The following is a 19015-nucleotide window of genomic DNA, read 5'->3' on the forward strand; positions in this document are numbered from 1 at the left end:
TAATTAATTTGATTATGTATGTTTTTGGAAGAAAAAACTACTTGGTTGGTGCCTTTTTTTTTTAAATGATAAAAATTATAATTAAAATTTAATTATAAGATAAATCATAACAAAATAGTAAAACATTAAAATACTAAATAATGAGGTTTCAGTTAAAGGAATTCAATGGCAAATTATTCATTATTTGTATTGTTTATGTATGTTTTTGAGTAAATAAATAATGAAATGTTTTTAAATGAATTTATAAAAAATTCCTAAATTAAATGGTTCAAAACTGAAAAACCTTTAAATTTCTTTAAAATTTTACTTAATTGGAAGATGATGCATTGCAATTTTATATCAAATTTTTATTTGTCACCTAAAAGTTTTCCTTATTTTTTAACTAACTCTGTGAAAGGATAGCCAACATGCTGCATCTCATTCATCATTTTTTTCCGATTTTTTCCAGGGGTGAACATGGGCTACATGGAGAACAACTACTCCAATTCGAACAACGGCGGCAGTGTCAACTCGCAGGATTCGCTGTGGCAGGTGAAGATGTCGGCTGCGGCGGTGGGCAACCAACAGGGTTTGGTCCAGGCCCCCCTCAATCAGTATGTGGAGCAGCAGCCCGCCTATGGATACGATCCGTTGACCCACGGAGGTTACGGGGCGGTCGATGATTACGCCCCCTATCCGCACCTGACGGCCACGCCCAGCCAAGTGGGCGATGAGTACCACAATTTGCGCAATAGCCAAAATCCGTCCCGGCAGGACTACTGCAGCGATCCCTACGCATCCGTGCAGAAGCCCAAGAAGCGAGTCGATCAGCATTTAGGTGAGTAAACTTGAATATATATTAATTAAATATATAAAAATGGGGTATTCTAAATGTAAATTAATTGAAACAATTGTCAGTGTTTGTTTAAAGCGACAAATAAATCAAACTGTCAGCAAATCGGTACATGAGAAATATTAAGAGATATTACTAGACTAAATGATAGCCTACTTTAAAGGACACTGAACATCTGAATGTCAGAACGAACGTTCAGTCGAAAAGCATATACAATTGGAGAAGTCGGCCCAAAAAATCAAAATAAATGGGGTATTCTTAATGTAAATTACATGAAAGTCATTATGAAAATATTTTGTATAAATATCGGATCGAAAGACTTGAGATGAAATTACTTTTGAAAATAGACATGGGATAACGAAACTTATTAGTAGAAATTTCACTCATTCATCAAAACTAAGTGAACAAGAAGTGAATAAATTCCGATGAAATAATGAGAGCAAAGCAAACAGCAGAAAATTACACATAGATTGCGAAGAGATTTGTTGGAGCAACTTTTCCCCAATTTTGATTGATAAACTTTGCCGAGCCAAAGCTAAGAACCTAACCACCTAACCACCCAACGAGCCAAAGTTTCTATTTTCTGACACATTAAGCTGCTAGCATTTTAGGCAGTCCTAGTCCGAAAAGAGTAAGGTCCTGGCTTCCACATTCTGTCAGTTGGTTTGTTTGGCCTATGTCAAAAAGTGTGGACCCAAGAAAGTGAAAGGGGCAAACATTTCTGTTGGCATTTTGGGCTTTGGCTCGCTTTCAGTTATGACAAGTTAAGCACTGGCAGTCTAAAATGTTTTGCGCCCCTTTTCCATGCTAATTATGAAAGGTCAAAGGGGGCGGGACATCGAGACATCGGGACATGTTTGCAAATAAGTAATATTCGGCAATATGCTGTTCGAACATTTGGACTTGGCTTAAAGTCTTTGCCAAGTTTACTTTAAGTTCAGTCGGGCACAGAACACCAACCGCAGCAAAAGCATCAAAATCAACAAGGGCCAGAACTGGGCGGCAGGATGTTGGGGGGCGTGGTTGGGGTTGGGGCTGGCGATGCCCTTTGGCTCCCACACAGCTTGTTTTTTGGGATTGTCTATGGGTGTGCGAGTGTGTATGTGCTCAAATTTTTGCGGAATCCATTTCGGCCGCATGGCCCATGTTGTTATGCGTGTTTTATTACTTGTATACTCTACAAGAAAGTTACAATCTTATTGAGAAAGCATCCTTTTGTAACTCAGGCTATGAAATTAGTGTTCCACAAATTGTTTGATAACATTACTTAAAAAAAATAAAATAAAAACTGCATCTTAAAAAATAATAAAAACTGTGGGCATAATTTGAGGTAGTAAATTTAGCTCAAAAATGTTGGTTTATCATTTTGAAAAATAATATGTTTAAAAAATAAGTTGTTTTTATATTCTACAAGAAAGTTGATTTTTTTGACAACACAGGATTTTTTTACTAACACAGACTAAGAAAAAAATAAACACCCTATTTTAAAAGTCAATAAAACCTGAGGGTTTTGTTTTCGGTCGAAAACTAATTCAGAAACGTTGGTTTTTCTTGGAAAACAATATATAATATTCTTTAAAACTCCTAATAAATATCCAACAAGTTGACATTTAAATCTAAATAAGTTTTGTTTTTGTTCCCTAAGCAAAATAACACAAGGGTATGCAAAAATTGTCCTTTTCAACACGTTTTATTTAATTTTGTTTTTGTTTTTGTTGTTTGTGGTTTGTGTTATTGTGATGCCAATAACACCGCAAGTGTTTTAAAATATTAAATAATAAAAAGCGAACCGAACCGAAACGAACCAAACCGAATGAAAGCCCAAGATGAACAGCCATAGTGGGAGTTTTTGAGTTGGATCAGCAGAGCAGCGGTGACTGTAAAGCGCCAGCGGGTCGTATGCGTAATATTCCCCCACATTTTTGTTGTGCTGGATTGTGAGTATGTGTGTGAGTGTGTGTGTTGGCCACAACTATGAGCGGAGTGTTTGTGTGTTATCTTTACGCTTTATGAGCACCAAAGCCCGAAAGAAAAAAATACATTTTTTGGTAGCAGCTTCTTGTTGTTCTTGGGCGGTTTTTATTGCCCAAAACTCACAGGACGTTATTATTGCTGTTGTTGTTTCTGGTTGCTGTTGAATATTGTTAGTCTTTTTTTTCTGTCCTTCTTTCACTCACTCTTTGCACATAAAATGCAATAAAAAAAGAAGGCGAAAAGAAAGCACTGGAGGCTTCTCTCCTCTATGTCCTCTTTATTCATTTTTTTTTGTTTACTGAGGTTAAACGCAAGGCAACAAACACGAAAAAATGCAAGTTCACACAGGGAAAACTGGTGCTGTTTTTTGTCGACCAAGAAATGCACAACGCAGAGAAACAATAAAACAAAATATAAAACAAAAAAATAAATGTAAAGAAAGCCAAACTATTCGTGCATGTCAATAAAATGCAACAGCACTATCGAAGAAAGAGGAAAATATCAGAAGCAAGATACTAGCTACCAGATAGTGGATATATCCCCCATAAGAGCCATCAAAAGCAAAGCAAACTTAGGGGGGAAATGACTTTGAAGAGGGTTAATGTAGAAGGTTAAGAGCACAAGAGGCACGAGGAGGGTTAAAGGCAGCCAGCAGATTGACAGTGCTACAATATGCAAATACATCTTCATTACATTGATGTCAGCTTATGCACAGCTTGCAAATGCAGCTGAATGTCGCCCTGTATGTGTAAGTGTGTGTGTGTTTGTGTGTGAGTGTGTGGCTCTGTCTGTGTTTGTATGTTTAAAAGCTTTTACACTTGCCAAACTCACATTTGAGACCCCTCATCGCTCATTCTACCACCAGCTTTCCCTTCCTCAGGCATCTGACTTTTGTGCCATCCAAATGCAGTCATGTGCACTGAAAAATAATATATTGCTTAATAAATATATTCTGATTTATGATTGAAAAAGAAAATTAACAACCCTTTACTCAGTATAATTTAATTTGTTAAGTGAGCTTAGCAAACTTCAAGTAAAAATGAACTTGCAATATTGTTTAAAAAATATATTCAGAATTGGAATTTACAAATAAAATAATATATAAAAAGTTCCAAATTTTGTATGTTTTAAGACTTAAAAAAAAATAATTCTCAATAAATTTTTTAATCTCTATCTCTATCTTTGGAGAGCCACAATCTTAGTCGTCTACAAATATTAAGGTTGTTTGCTTAAAGATATTGAGTTCCAGTGATTTTGCCAAAGCTTAAATAAACATACATGTTGGTTGCAAGTAAATAAAGACATGCTATATATATTATTTGTTCAGAGAGTTAAGCAAACTTCAAGGAAAATTCAAATAGCAATATTTTCTTGCTGTGTAAGTGAGTGATCAGAGGATGCATGTGATGTGGTGGAGGGGAAAGGGAAGGGGAAGGGCAAAGAGGTGCTGGCCATGGCCGGAAGGAAGTCTGCGGCAGGCGCCAAAAAGCTGCGTAAGCAAATTTTTTGCTCATCTGTTAACATGCAAAGAAGGCTGAGCAGAGAATAAAGATTGGGACATATATGAGCACACATAGGAGGAGGAGAGGGGGGGAAATATTCGGGGGACAGACGGACACAACGACTGACTGACTGATTGATTATGCAGACTTTTGTGTCAGTTGGTTGAGCGCCTTTGTTTGGGCTTTTGTCAAACAGACGCTCGCACACACAGTGACACACACAGCAACACACAGTTACCCACAGGAAATGGCTTTAATTCATCATTAGGGAAAGGAGGAGTGAAACCACAAGATGAAGAACAAGACGATGATTATTCCGAGCTTTTAGCAGATTATTCAAATTGCTACTTCATGAATATACATAAACGATTTTGATTAATATCGGAATACTTTTGGGCAAATATGTATTGTACAATGCATATGTTTGACATATTTTTTTGGCTAATGTAATTAGGGGGAAGTCTATGATAAGGATAATTATTAATTTGATTTAATAATGTATACAAAAATTTGATTTTGAAATCAACACTTGGAAATGCAAGAGAGTGGATAGGCAAATGAAATAATAATCGAAATCGAAAACAAATAATCCCCATTATATTTGTCGTAGATTTGTCTTTGCCAACTGTCTGATGATTTAAATCCGAACAAATCTGTTTTCGCCATTTTGAAGAAGTATCCTCTTTTGCCTTCTTATCTCTTTCGCTGAAAAGCCCATAATGCAGTTTGCTTTTGGGCTGAGAAATAAATGCCAGGAAAACTTATTCAAAGTGCCATAAGAATCTTGTCCTGGCCTTGCTTTTTCACTTTTTCTCCATTCTTCTGGATGGCTTCCAAAATAGTAGAAGTAGTTGCAAGGATGTGGGAAAAGGGAATCACATAAATCACATGAGTCAGGATTTAAGCAACAAAAGTGGAAAAAACATGAAACACAACTCCACAGCACTAAACACACACTAAGTGGATTTGTGAGATGAGAAGAGGGGCCACAATATTTCAGGGGAGAGAGGGGGAGAGGGGGAGAGGGGTGGAAGACAGGAAAAAGCTACTGGGCAAAAGGCAACAAATGATAAGCGTTTTAGCCCCTTGTTTCTATGCATGAGAACGTGTTGCCGGCCAGCCAGTTTGTTTGTGTGTCGGTGGGATGAACTCATCTGCAATTTGTTTACTTTCGACGTTTCTGAAAATTTACTAAAAACGAATGGGTTATTACGAGCTTAGCATAGCAAAAAACTTGGCCAAAAGAGAAAGAGTCTAGAAACAACATACATAGAGATGCACACACACACATTTGCATGCAAAGACAGCTGGGCAAAAAAGGCAACAGTGCGTATGCTTAACGCAGAAACGATTAAGTTGTTGAGCGAGAGAATGGAAAGGACTGAATGGAAATTGAAAAACAGCAGGAAAAACCACTAGTCAGAAGGTGGGCGTTTTTGGGCTACATGGGCGTGGCACAATAAAGTTATGCGCATAATATCCACAGCTCACGTATTGGCCATAAAAATGTGTGGACGCTAGAGAAGGAAAGGAGAACCCACTACAGGAGCCAAATCTTCGAACAGTTGAAAATCTACGAAAAGGAAATAGTTGGGCAAAAAGGATTCGCTCGCTCGCTGGCTTTCCCTTTTTTCCCTTCACGTTTTTGGGTCAAGTTTATGCAGATGCCAAAGTGGAGTGCAAAAAAAAAAAATGGAGAAAAATCCTAGGCGATGGGGCGATGGCGACAAACGCGCTTAGGAATTTTCACACGACCAAGAAGCCAGGGAAAACGGGGAGGGGTGGTGCGGTTGGTTGTTGGGCAAAAAGCCAGTCGGACGAGACGGAATATGTTAAAGAGCAGTTGTTAGAAAGGATTTACGTTTTACATTCGCAAGCACAGAGAGAAAAATGCAGCGTTTACGCCTAAAAACATAGGCAGTAGATTATGGAACAAATATAATTAGGAAAAGGGCTTCTTGAAATTCTGCTTATTGGTCTACAATCTTGAGATACATCAACTGAATTTGGACCTCTATCTTGGCCAAAACACTTTCTGTTGTCCTTGAACTCCTTTCCATTTCGCCTACGAACTTCTGAGTTATTCCATTTGCTGAAATATTGAAAGATTCCGTAAAAAATTACAACAAATCATCGGGTTTGAACATATTGACAATTGAATTTTTAAAAAATATTTTTAACAAAATATCGTAGTTCGCTTTGTGTTTAATTCCTTTCCAATTAACTTTGCTAAAAATAAATCTAGTACAATGAATATAACTCAGCAAACATATCTTTACTATATATGAAATTTATTTCAACAGACAAGCATTCCAAACTGTAAAATTTGTTTTTTTCCTGTGCAGAAACGGGTGAACAGAAAAAAGAGCCCAGGAGTGAGACATTCACACATTGGTATTTGGCCAAAAAAGCATTTCGATGCGGCGATTTCGTTCTCGCTCCTCTTTTTTCTTTTTTCCTTATTTTGAAATTCAAATTCCAATAAATTTTCCAGCGATTTGGCACACAAAGCAATCCAAAGCAGAGCAGCCAGCAAAAGCAAAAGCAAAAGCAAAAAAATATATAAAAGGGGGCTTAAGTGTGGGAATGCGTGGTGGGGGTTGTTAGTGCTGAACCCTTTGCCGGATTTGCATGGCCAAAAGAGCTGCGGATGCGCTTAAATATGCAACAATTTGTAGCAGACAAAGATGTTTGCCAAAGCGTTTCGGCAGCCAAGTCCTTTGATTATAAATTAATGTCCTGTTTACCGGGGACAGAGAGCCAGAGAGCCATAGACCACCCCCATCGAATGCCTCTAATTCGTTTGCAATTTCGATGGGGGCGACAAATGCTGCAATCTGTGCTGCAATTAAATGTCGTTAGTGGGGGCAATCAGCTGGTAAATTAAAACAATTGCTTTTTTGGTGGACCGAAAAGTTGCTGACAATTTAAAGCTTCGATAAAGTAAACTAGGCATTTAAACTTTATTTATATATATAGGTTTTCGTTCATTTTAAGCTAGACCTAAGCATTAGTGTTTATTGATTTATCCCTAACATGGCTATTTTTATCTACTACTCTCACACATGTCTTGCCCACTCATAAATCAAACAAAAAACAAATCAAACCAAAAAACATAAATACCGAAATCAAATCTATAGCGGACATTATACAGGATGTTACGCTCTAACGGAGCGCGCAGGCTGAAGTAAGTTAAACTCGGCAAGGACATCATATGAAAACAGCAAAAAAAAGAAGAACAAATTTAATTTCCATTACTGTGATGATGCGGAATTTTTAAGTTGCCTGGACTTCATTTTATGTTTGCTATGATTTTGTCGAGCCTATGCCAGCACAGAGTGTTTGTTTTGATTAGCATTTTGTTTTTAATTGTTTGAGCATGACTTTGTTGCTTTTCCGCCCGTTTTGGTAAACTAATTTAAACAATTTTCCCTTTCTCCACTCCTCCATTCTCTTCCCCCAGATTCACCATATCACGACGTAAGCGGCCTGCCCAATCCCTACAACATGGAGCATTTGGAACAGGACGAGGTCCTGCCGCCGCAGCAGCACATGTCCCTCAGCTACGACGACAGCTTCGAGGGCGAATATTCGACAACGCCGAATGCCAGAAATCGTCGCGTCATACGCGAGATTATTGTCTAGGAAATTCTAGTTCGAAGCTTCGAAGAAATCAAATCAGCACTTCAAATATTCTCTAAACACCACACTTACACACACACACACACACACACACACACGCGCTAAATTCCATTATCATCCAAACTCCAAACCAATCATTTTTTTTTGTATGCTCATTTTAACTTCCTGCTCGACTGCCAGCAGCAGATCTTTTGAAAAGTGGCCATTTTGAATACTTCTTTTTAATAATATTACTTCGATGTAAGCTTAGTTTTTGAGAGGGAAACGATACGACGACGAACGTGTGTTGAGTTTTATTGGCAACGAAAAACATATATACCATAGCCTAGGCATTAGAGTTCCGGTCTATCATTGCTCTAGTTCAGCACTTTGTTGTCACAACACTGAAAACACTGAGAGAAATACAACCCAAAATACACACACACACACGGATTAAAAAAAACCATCACTGGACAAGCACTAAATGTTACGATTTACCAGGTAACGTAGAGCTAAGTAGTAGTTAATATTAATATGGTCATCTAGGTCCCAGTTGCAACAAACGAACTTTAAACAGTAAGGCGGAATTTCGGAATTTCGAAGGGCAGGCGATCGATCGAAAACAAAATCTCACTTTTCACCTAGGCTTAGGCTAATTAACTCGTAAGTGATTCTTGTTGGTTCTGTGCAATATTCGCGAGCACAGATCCACGAAAAAAAACGTAATATAAATACATTAACAGTACGACCTGCCACAAAATCAGAAAAAAATACAAGAAAAAAATAAGAAAAAAATCGAAACAAAAGGAAACAAAACTTACCTTAAAATAATTTTAAATTTTTAAATAAATCTGAGAAAAACGAAAAACGTTGCTTTAAGTAAGTTATATGATACAAACAAAAAAAAAAAAAAAACATACGAAAGTACAGAGAACTTTAAAAAAATTATTGAAAATAATTGAAAAAGAGTAAGGTAAAAACGAAAAACAACAAAAATAATCCAAATCCTCCAATCATAAAACTTTAATTTAATTTACAATATGTAGCAATTAGCAAAACCCATCTGTTCTGTTTTCCATTTGTTCAAGCTTTGTGTTGAAATTCAAAATTTTAATTGTAATTATCGTTAAGCCAACTAGAAAACGATTAATTAAGTTATGTTAACCACGCAGACCTATTGAGTTAAATATGAATGTTTTGTTTGTGCATTTCGTTGCGTTGCGTTGTGTTTTTAATCCCCCTTAACATGTGTTTTTGCAACTTTTTGACAATGGCACACACACACACACAAAATGAGACGCGAGAGGAAAACATTTTTTGTAGCTAAGACTTAAATGTAAATACATATGTAATTTGTATATATTTACTTGACTTGCAAAGTAAATAAGCAGCAGCGGCAACTTAAATTAAATTGTAGTTAATTTTAAACAATTTCGAAATGAATTTAACTAGTAAGCAAGTGTTTAAGAGCAAATGCCACAAAATAAAGCGAATAAAACGAATTAAGAAACTTCAAACAAACAAGAAAGAAGGAAAAATCTCGTTTATTGAACAAAACAAAACAAACTATAAACAATGCGAGCAAAAACGAGAATCTTTATTATATAAATTATACACTCTAAAACAGATAAGCGGATATACATTATATATATATATATACATATACACGTACATTTACATATACTTATTATTTGTAAATAAGTAAAGCATAATTTTTCATTTAAAAGCCCCAAAAGAACCGGAATCCATTAAAAATATATTTCCAAACACTACAAAAAAGCGAGAACAAAAATCAAACCAGATTTTTTTGTTTTTGTTTAGCAAAAATATTTATAAATATATATATATTTTGCGATTTGACTGACAGCAGTGAATGGTGGTGGCACACGTAAACACAAGCGATAAAAACATAAACGAAAAAGTAGAGACAGAATTGGCAGTCCTCGGGCTGTTCAAACAATAAAACACTTTGTTAACTATTTTGTATGCATTTCTGATTTCATTCAATTCAACAAATTGCCACCCCACAAAACGGAAAAGAAAACATTACCTAAAATATTTATGCATACACACAAACACTCTCATGCAGTCACACACGTAAAAACAAAACATATAATATTTTTTTATTCAGTTTTAAAACGAAAGGTAAAAATAAAGCAAAACATCAAAAAACGAAGAATTTAAATTAAATGCTCTGCGTTTTGATTGGTTGGTTTTCCGAATCTTTTCAGCTGCAGATATTCGTTTTAATTGGCAATAGATTCGAAATGGCTTATGTAATTTGGAAAGAAATATAACTGTACGCTAGTGTAATCCATTCTGAGGGCCGGGAAAATTTGGTAGCACCCCCAAAAATGGGAGCTGCAGACATCAGCATTAATAACAAAGAAGCGGCACCAGCTGCAGCTGCAGGCGTTGCATAATGTGCCATGTTTAAGTTGATTGGCACCAAATTTATAGCATGCAATTTGACTTAAGTGGCTGTGCAGCACTCCCGGCACTCTGGCAATCCTGGCGGGCAATCCTGGCGCCGGAAGTAACACGACACTGACATTTTAATTTAGTGCCAAGCGCAGGACCTTCAAAACCTCCTCCCTTTCTTCGTTTTCCCTTCCTGGTCGTGTCACTTCGGCAGTTTTGCGTAGGAACTGTAAGTCAGCCCACATCGACCACCGCTGACAGCCGAAAAAAACTGAGGGAAATTACCAGCTATTAGCTCGAAATATAATGTTGGCGATGCGGAATATTATAGGTATATAACTTTATTAATAATCGCTTTATTTTCTTCCTTTTCATTCATCAGTTCAATCATCATCGTTTTCTACTGCATGTTCCTGCTGTATATCATCTGCAACAAGGCGCACTACGCTTCCAGGAAGGTCGGCGTAGATTTCCAGACGAAGCTGTTCAACATCAACCGGACCGCCGTGGCTGCAAATCATCATGTTGCAGTTCCAGATCACCGAGCAGGGGCAGATCAACCAGCAATTGTATTAGACAAAGCGAATTATGAAATATAATAAGTTATCGCAATTAAGAAACTTAAATAAAAATGTAATTAAGTTCCCAATTTTGGGTAAAATGTGGACTTTTCTTCAGGCTTGTGGGTTATCCGGATTATTAAAATTTTTCTCAAATCAAAGCATTTTTGTGGCTCCAAAAATATGGCATACTTTTAGGCAGCAAGCAATTATTGCAAATAATTAATTCAAAAAATATATTTTTTATTTTGTAGCATACCTTTAGGGTATGAAAAGGTAGTTGGCAACGCGACTTTTGCGACGATCATCTGATGGTTGGCAACGCGGAAAATATCCGCTTTAAAGATCAACATTATCGCATGCGATTTTTAGCTATTTTTTTTCTCGCATTTTAGCTATTTTTTCCCTCGCAATTTTAGCTATTTTTTCCTCGCAATTTTAGCTATTTTTTTCTCGCAATTTTAGCAATTTTTTTTCTCGCAATTTTAGTTTTTTTTTTTTCTCGCAATTCTAGCTATTTTTTTTCTCACAATGCTAGCTATTTTTTGACTATTTTTAGCTATTTTTTTTCGCAATTTCAGCTATTTTATAGTAAAAATTAAATTGCTATTCTTGGTTATTTTTAGCTAATTTTTTTCTCGCAATGCTAGCTATTTTTTCTTACAATTCTTGTTATTTTGTAGTCTATTTTAGCTATTTTTAAGCAAAATTATAAATATTTATCGAATGCGATTTTTAGCTTATACATTTGTATAAGGCGGTCATTTGCATTTTCCCCCAGATTAAAAAACGACTATACAAGCAACTTCAATCTTTTATAAGTCAATCAAACAAATGTATAAAAGTAACTTATTTAAATTAAAGCCTCATTCGACGTCGCACTTCTTGAAGTTTCCCTCAATCACGAAAGGATTTAAGACGGGTTGGAGTTTCTCGTTCACCGGTCGCGTAACAAACTGAATTTTCCTTCAATTGCCGAGCAACATTTTATAGAAAATCTGTGCGAAAGAAATTAAGATACTTTATTTAATATGATTTTTAATAAATTAAGTTCCATACCCTACCATTTGCCAAACGCGTCACATCCACTTGACCGCCCTTTTTCCCTGGAAAGCATGTCCTTGGCCACAAACTTGTAGAATTCATACAAATGGTCATTTCCATTTCGGAGTCGTCATCGCCAGAATCGTGTCCATTAAAGGCCTGATGGCAGCAGCATCCTGAAAAATTTAATTTTTTGTATTATCTTTCTTAGTTATAAGTTATAATTCATTTACCTTCAAATAAATATAAACCCCTTCAAGTGTTCGTACACTTACAAGTACCATGCATTATCTGCAAGTAAAGGAACAAGAGAGAAATATTTAAAAATGTAATGCATGTACTTAAAATTGAGCAATAAAAGTTGTACAAACGAAATTAATTATTTTCCTTACAAATATGTTGATGGTTATGTTTTAGTTTATTTGTTTAAAAGTGAGTGTCTAAAAATAGTAACTGATAACTTCGTTGCAATTATCTGTATAGGACCCAATCGAAGAGTGAAACATTTTTCTATTAATTAGTTAATTTCTATAAAATGAATGAATTTATAAAACAAAAATTACAATAATAGTTGTACCTAAAGTTTTTTTGCAGTGCGTGCGAGCTTTAGAAATGGAACATAAACTAATTCCATCTATTTCTCGCTGTGTAGATCACTGCAATTCGTAAAATGTGGGCCAAAGAACAGGAACAGCTGTCCTATATAAGCCCACGCAGAGCCAGGGAACCACACTGAACTGAACTGAAGCGAACCGCAGTCATTCATTCATTCATTCATATCTCGGTGGCTAAAACAAAAGCGGCATATGGAAATTCATTTACTCTGCTCCACTCGGCTCCAACCTTAACTCCTGTCCCCCTTAACCGCCCGTGACCAAGGGTGGCTCATCCAGCACGTAGGCGGCAACCGCCGTCAATTAAAGCGCTGCCGGTGGCGCCTAATTGGATTTATGCCACATTTATGTGTGTAGGCACCTACAAGTTCGCGGACTTGCGGGGCTGTCGGAAAAGTCGAGCTAAAAATCAGCGGCATAATGAGGGAGCAACTGCTGCCATTAGGAGCGAGAAAAACAGTCAGTCTGTCAGTCAGAACCACAAACTTAATGCCCCTTCCGCCTCGTCCGCAGCAACAATTGCAACTTTCGAGGACTTTAAATGAAATTACGCGAAAACTTTCGGACTGCCATCAGAAATGGCAACTTTTTCAAGAGATTGCCGGTCGGCGTAGAAACCGAATCCCACGATTGCAGCCAAAAGCACGCCCGCGAACATAATGAGTTTCATAAATTACCGCAAATTAAAGACCCGATGAGTAGTCATCCTGGTACATAAGTGGATGCTACCTGGAGTCCTCACGAAGAGCAGTGTTAAAATGGAATATTCGAATTATACTTTAAAATAGTTAAACAATCATATTTTTCTAGTTTTTATATTATTTTAAGCTTAACCCTTTTTTATTGAGCTAGATAAAATGCACAATATCAATTTTTTTTTTGTTTTGATGTGTTATGATACTCTAATGCCTCTACTGCAAATATATTTTTGTTTAATATAGCATAGCAGTCGCACTATGATGTTTTATAATTTACCAATCAATTGTTGTTTTTTTTTTTTTAATTTTTACGGTTTAGTTTAAGCTACAAAGCATTTATTAAATTTTGTAGGACTATGCTATTACCTTATAAGTAGACTTCTTTTTAAATACCAAGCTCCACCTCTGTAATTCGGAAGTGTATCCCAGAAGGTAATACCCCATTCCCCCATCTGCCATTCTGTTTGTGTGTGTTCTGCGGTCATTGGTTTGTAATTAATGCGACCAGAAGCTGACCAAAGAGCGACTTGGCACGCCTGCGGCAGCGTAATGTTGCACGGCTCTAAAAGCCGGACCCAAATCGCCCGAGTCGAAGGCAAAACGCCCGAATCTGCGGTCGCACTTCCAGGATAAGTAGGGCTTGGAGGGCACAGACAGCTCGTTGAGTGCTTTTGTGTTTAATTTTATTAATTATCGACGTAATCTTTCAAGTTTGCCATCCCAACTCATGGGGAACTTTCACTTTTGGGGCCTTGCATCAAAAACAAGGCGCCTCCATTAATCGCGTTAACTCGAACGTGTGTGCCAGTTTTTGGCGCGAAATTCGCCTACACAACTTGGGGCAAAAGTTCCGATGAAACACAATTACGTTTTCGCATATGTTAAAGGGGATGAGCAAGTTCAAATCTGCTTTAACTTAATAACTCATTTACTTATTTAGAGCCGTAAACTGACAAATTTCAGATTTTTTAAACTAAAAGTTAACTTGTTAAATATTTTAAAAATGCACTTGTAACAGTTAAACTCTTTTTAAATTTCCGAAAAAATCGTCTTTGCAGATATATAATATAATATAAAATATAATTCCAGAAAAGTGACCAAAACCTACACTCTTAATTCTATAACTTTTCCTTTAAGCATCCGATCTCGAAGTGGTATGTCTTTAAAGTCTTGTGGCATAGTGCTCTAAAAATCTGCGTTTAAAACTTAGTTTGTAATTTCGGGTCGATTTTTTGCAGTTTTTACGATGTAACCCCTTTCTTAATTTCCGAAAAAATCGACTTTGCAGAAAAGTGACCAAAAACCTGCAGTTCTAAATCCATAACTTTTCCTTCCGGTATCCGATTTCAAAGTGGTATATCTTTAAAGTTTTGTGGCTTTGGTCTCTTAAACTCTGCATTTAAATTTTGTTTTGAAATTTTGAATTGTTATTTTTACAATATAACTCCTTAATCAATTTCCCAAAAATAGAATTCCAGAAAAGTGACCAAAACCTACACTCTTAATTCTATAACTTTTCTTTTAAGCATCCGATCTCGAAGTGGTATGTCTTTAAAGTCTTGTGGCTAAGTGCTCTAAGAATCTGCGTTTAAAACTTAGTTTGTAATTTCGGGTCGATTTTTTGCAGTTTTTACGATGTAACCCCTTTCTTAATTTCCGAAAAAATCGACTTTGCAGAAAAGTGACCAAAAACCTGCAGTTCTAAATCCATACCTTTTCATTCCGGTATCCGATTTCAAAGTGGTATATCTTAAAAGTTTTGTGGCTTAGGTCTCTAAAACTCTGCATTTAAATTTTGTTTTGAAATTTTAATTGTTATTTTTACAATATAACTCCTTATTCAATTTCCCAAAAATAGAATTCCAGAAAAGTGACCAAAACCTACAGTGTTAATTCTATAACTTTTCTTTTAAGCATCCGATCTCGAAGTGGTATGTCTTTAAAGTCTTGTGGCTTAGTGCTCTAAAAATCTGCGTTTAAAACTTAGTTTGTAATTTCGGGTCGATTTTTTGCAGTTTTTACGATGTAACCCCTTTCTTAATTTCCGAAAAAATGGACTTTGCAGAAAAGTGACCAAAAACCTGCAGTTCTAAATCCATACCTTTTCATTCCGGTATCCGATTTCAAAGTGGTATATCTTAAAAGTTTTGTGGCTTAGGTCTCTAAAACTCTGCATTTAAATTTTGTTTTGAAATTTAGAATTGTTATTTTTACAATATAACTCCTTAATCAATTTCCCAAAAATAGAATTCCAGAAAAGTGACCAAGACCTACACTCTTAATTCTATAACTTTTCTTTTAAGCAGCCGATCTCGAAGTGGGATGTCTTTAAGTCTTGTGGCTTAGTGCTCTAAAAATCTGCGTTTAAATCTTAGTTTGTAATTTCGGGTCGATTTTTTGCAGTTTTTACGATGTAACCCCTTTCTTAATTTCCGAAAAAATCGACTTTGCAGAAAAGTGACCAAAAACCTGCAGTTCTAAATCCATAACTTTTCCTTCCGGTATCCGATTTCAAAGTGGTATATCTTTAAAGTTTTGTGGCTTTGGTCTCTTAAACTCTGCATTTAAATTTTGTTTTGAAATTTTGAATTGTTATTTTTACAATATAACTCCTTAATCAATTTCCCAAAAATAGAATTCCAGAAAAGTGACCAAAACCTACACTCTTAATTCTATAACTTTTCTTTTAAGCATCCGATCTCGAAGTGGTATGTCTTTAAAGTCTTGTGGCTTAGTGCTCTAAAAATCTGCGTTTAAAACTTAGTTTGTAATTTCGGGTCGATTTTTTGCAATTTTTACGATGTAACCCCTTTCTTAATTTCCGAAAAAATCGACTTTGCAGAAAAGTGACCAAAAACCTGCAGTTCTAAATCCATAACTTTTCATTCCGGTATCCGATTTAAAAGTGGTATATCTTTAAAGTTTTGTGGCTTAGGTCTCTAAAACTCTGCATTTAAATTTTGTTTTGAAATTTAGAATTGTTATTTTTACAATATAACTCCTTAATCAATTTCCCAAAAATAGAATTCCAGAAAAGTGACCAAGACCTACACTCTTAATTCTATAACTTTTCTTTTAAGCAGCCGATCTCGAAGTGGGATGTCTTTAAAGTCTTGTGGCTTAGTGCTCTAAAAATCTGCGTTTAAATCTTAGTTTGTAATTTCGGGTCGATTTTTTGCAGTTTTTACGATGTAACCCCTTTCTTAATTTCCGAAAAAATCGACTTTGCAGAAAAGTGACCAAAAACCTGCAGTTTTAAATCCATAACTTTTCCTTCCGGTATCCGATTTCAAAGTGGTATATCTTTAAAGTTTTGTGGCTTTGGTCTCTTAAACTCTGCATTTAAATTTTGTTTTGAAATTTTGAATTGTTATTTTTACAATATAACTCCTTAATCAATTTCCCAAAAATAGAATTCCAGAAAAGTGACCAAAACCTACACTCTTAATTCTATAACTTTTCTTTTAAGAATCCGATCTCGAAGTGGTATGTCTTTAAAGTCTTGTGGCTAAGTGCTCTAAAAATCTGCGTTCAAAACTTAGTTTGTAATTTCGGGTCGATTTTTTGCAGTTTTTACGATGTAACCCCTTTCTTAATTTCCGAAAAAATGGACTTTGCAGAAAAGTGACCAAAAACCTGCAGTTCTAAATCCATAACTTTTCATTCCGGTATCCGATTTCAAAGTGGTATATCTTAAAAGTTTTGTGGCTTAGGTCTCTAAAACTCTGCATTTAAATTTTGTTTTGAAATTTAGAATTGTTATTTTTACAATATAACTCCCTAATCAATTTCCCGAAAATAGAATTCCAGAAAAGTGACCAAAACCTACACTCTTAATTCTATAACTTTTCTTTTAAGCATCCGATCTCGAAGTGGTATGTCTTTAAAGTCTTGTGGCTTAGTGCTCTAAAAATCTGCGTTTAAAACTTAGTTTGTAATTTCGGGTCGATTTTTTGCAGTTTTTACGATGTAACCCCTTTCTTAATTTCCGAAAAAATGGACTTTGCAGAAAAGTGACCAAAAACCTGCAGTTCTAAATCCATAACTTTTCCTTCAGGTATCCGATTTCAAAGTGGTATATCTTTAAAGTTTTGTGGCTTAGGTCTCTAAAACTCTGCATTTAAATTTTGTTTTGAAATTTAAAATTGTTATTTTTACAATATAACTCCTTAATCAATTTCCCAAAAATAGAATTCCAGAAAAGTGACCAAGACCTACACTCTTAATTCTATAACTTTTCTTTTAAGCATCCGATCTCGAAGTGGGATGTCTTTAAAGTCTTGTGGCTTAGTGCTCTAAAAATCTGCGTTTAAAACTTAGTTTGTAATTTCGGGTCGATTTTTTGCAATTTTTACGATGTAACCCCTTTCTTAATTTCCGAAAAAATCGACTTTGCAGAAAAGTGACCAAAAACCTGCAGTTCTAAATCCATAACTTTTCATTCCGGTATCCGATTTAAAAGTGGTATATCTTTAAAGTTTTGTGGCTTAGGTCTCTAAAACTCTGCATATTAATTTTGTTTTGAAATTTAGAATTGTTATTTTTACAATATAACTCCCTAATCAATTTCCCGAAAATAGAGTTCCAGAAAAGTGACCAAAACCTACACTCTTAATTCTATAACTTTTCTTTTAAGCATCCGATCTCGAAGTGGTATGTCTTTAAAGTCTTGTGGCTTAGTGCTCTAAAAATCTGCGTTTAAAACTTAGTTTGTAATTTCGGGTCGATTTTTTGCAGTTTTTACGATGTAACCCCTTTCTTAATTTCCGAAAAAATGGACTTTGCAGAAAAGTGACCAAAAACCTGCAGTTCTAAATCCATAACTTTTCCTTCAGGTATCCGATTTCAAAGTGGTATATCTTTAAAGTTTTGTGGCTTAGGTCTCTAAAACTCTGCATTTAAATTTTGTTTTGAAATTTAAAATTGTTATTTTTACAATATAACTCCTTAATCAATTTCCCAAAAATAGAATTCCAGAAAAGTGACCAAGACCTACACTCTTAATTCTATAACTTTTCTTTTAAGCAGCCGATCTCGAAGTGGGATGTCTTTAAAGTATTGTGGCTTAGTGCTCTAAAAATCTGCGTTTAAAACTTAGTTTGTAATTTCGGGTCGATTTTTTGCAGTTTTTACGATGTAACCCCTTTCTTAATTTCCGAAAAAATCGACTTTGCAGAAAAGTGACCAAAAACCTGCAGTTCTAAATCCATAACTTTTCCTTCCGGTATCCGATTTCAAAGTGGTATATCTTTAAAGTTTTGTGGCTTTGGTCTCTTAAACTCTGCATTTAAATTTTGTTTTGGAATTTTGAATTGTTATTTTTACAATATAACTCCTTAATCAATTTACCGAAAATAGAATTCCAGAAAATTGACCAAAACCTTCACTCTTAATTCTATAACTTTTCTTTTAAGCATCCGATCTCGAAGTGGTATGTCTTTAAAGTCTTGTGGCTAAGTGCTCTAAAAATCTGCGTTCAAAACTTAGTTTGTAATTTCGGGTCGATTTTTTGCAGTTTTTACGATGTAACCCCTTTCTTAATTTCCGAAAAAATGGACTTTGCAGAAAAGTGACCAAAAACCTGCAGTTCTAAATCCATAACTCTTCATTCCGGTATCCGATTTAAAAGTGGTATATCTTTAAAGTTTTGTGGCTTAGGTCTCTAAAACTCTGCATTTAAATTTTGTTTTGAAATTTAGAATTGTTATTTTTACAATATAACTCCCTAATCAATTTCCCGAAAATAGAA

The 19015-nt window shown here is 35.5% G+C and overlaps 1 protein-coding gene and 1 long non-coding RNA gene across 4 annotated transcripts in view; one reads left to right on the forward strand and one right to left on the reverse strand.

The window, feature by feature from the left end:
- LOC128253520 (hemicentin-1) overlaps positions 1 to 10119 on the forward strand; it is a 92464-nt gene extending 82345 nt beyond the window's left edge. The window contains exons 8-10 of one of the 2 annotated variants that reach the window (XM_052981977.1): positions 449 to 817; positions 7449 to 7495; positions 7772 to 7912. In XM_052981977.1, coding sequence (XP_052837937.1) covers positions 449 to 817; positions 7449 to 7477 — 398 coding nt within the window. In that variant the 3' untranslated portion in view covers positions 7478 to 7495; positions 7772 to 7912. Of the gene's footprint in view, positions 1 to 448; positions 818 to 7448; positions 7496 to 7771 lie in introns of both variants that reach the window. The other variant, XM_052981976.1, reaches the window with a different exon arrangement.
- A 1655-nt stretch (positions 10120 to 11774) lies between these two features.
- Positions 11775 to 19015, reverse strand: part of LOC128253502 (uncharacterized) — a 99039-nt gene continuing 91798 nt past the window's right edge. For both annotated transcript variants that reach the window (XR_008267458.1, XR_008267459.1), the window contains 3 exons: positions 12188 to 12245; positions 11975 to 12130; positions 11775 to 11908 (listed from right to left, as the gene is read on the reverse strand). This is a non-coding gene — a long non-coding RNA (uncharacterized LOC128253502). The remainder of the gene's footprint in view (positions 11909 to 11974; positions 12131 to 12187; positions 12246 to 19015) is intronic.

This window comes from Drosophila gunungcola (assembly GCF_025200985.1).
Source record: "Drosophila gunungcola strain Sukarami chromosome 2L unlocalized genomic scaffold, Dgunungcola_SK_2 000037F, whole genome shotgun sequence".
Lineage (NCBI taxonomy): Eukaryota > Metazoa > Arthropoda > Insecta > Diptera > Drosophilidae > Drosophila > Drosophila gunungcola.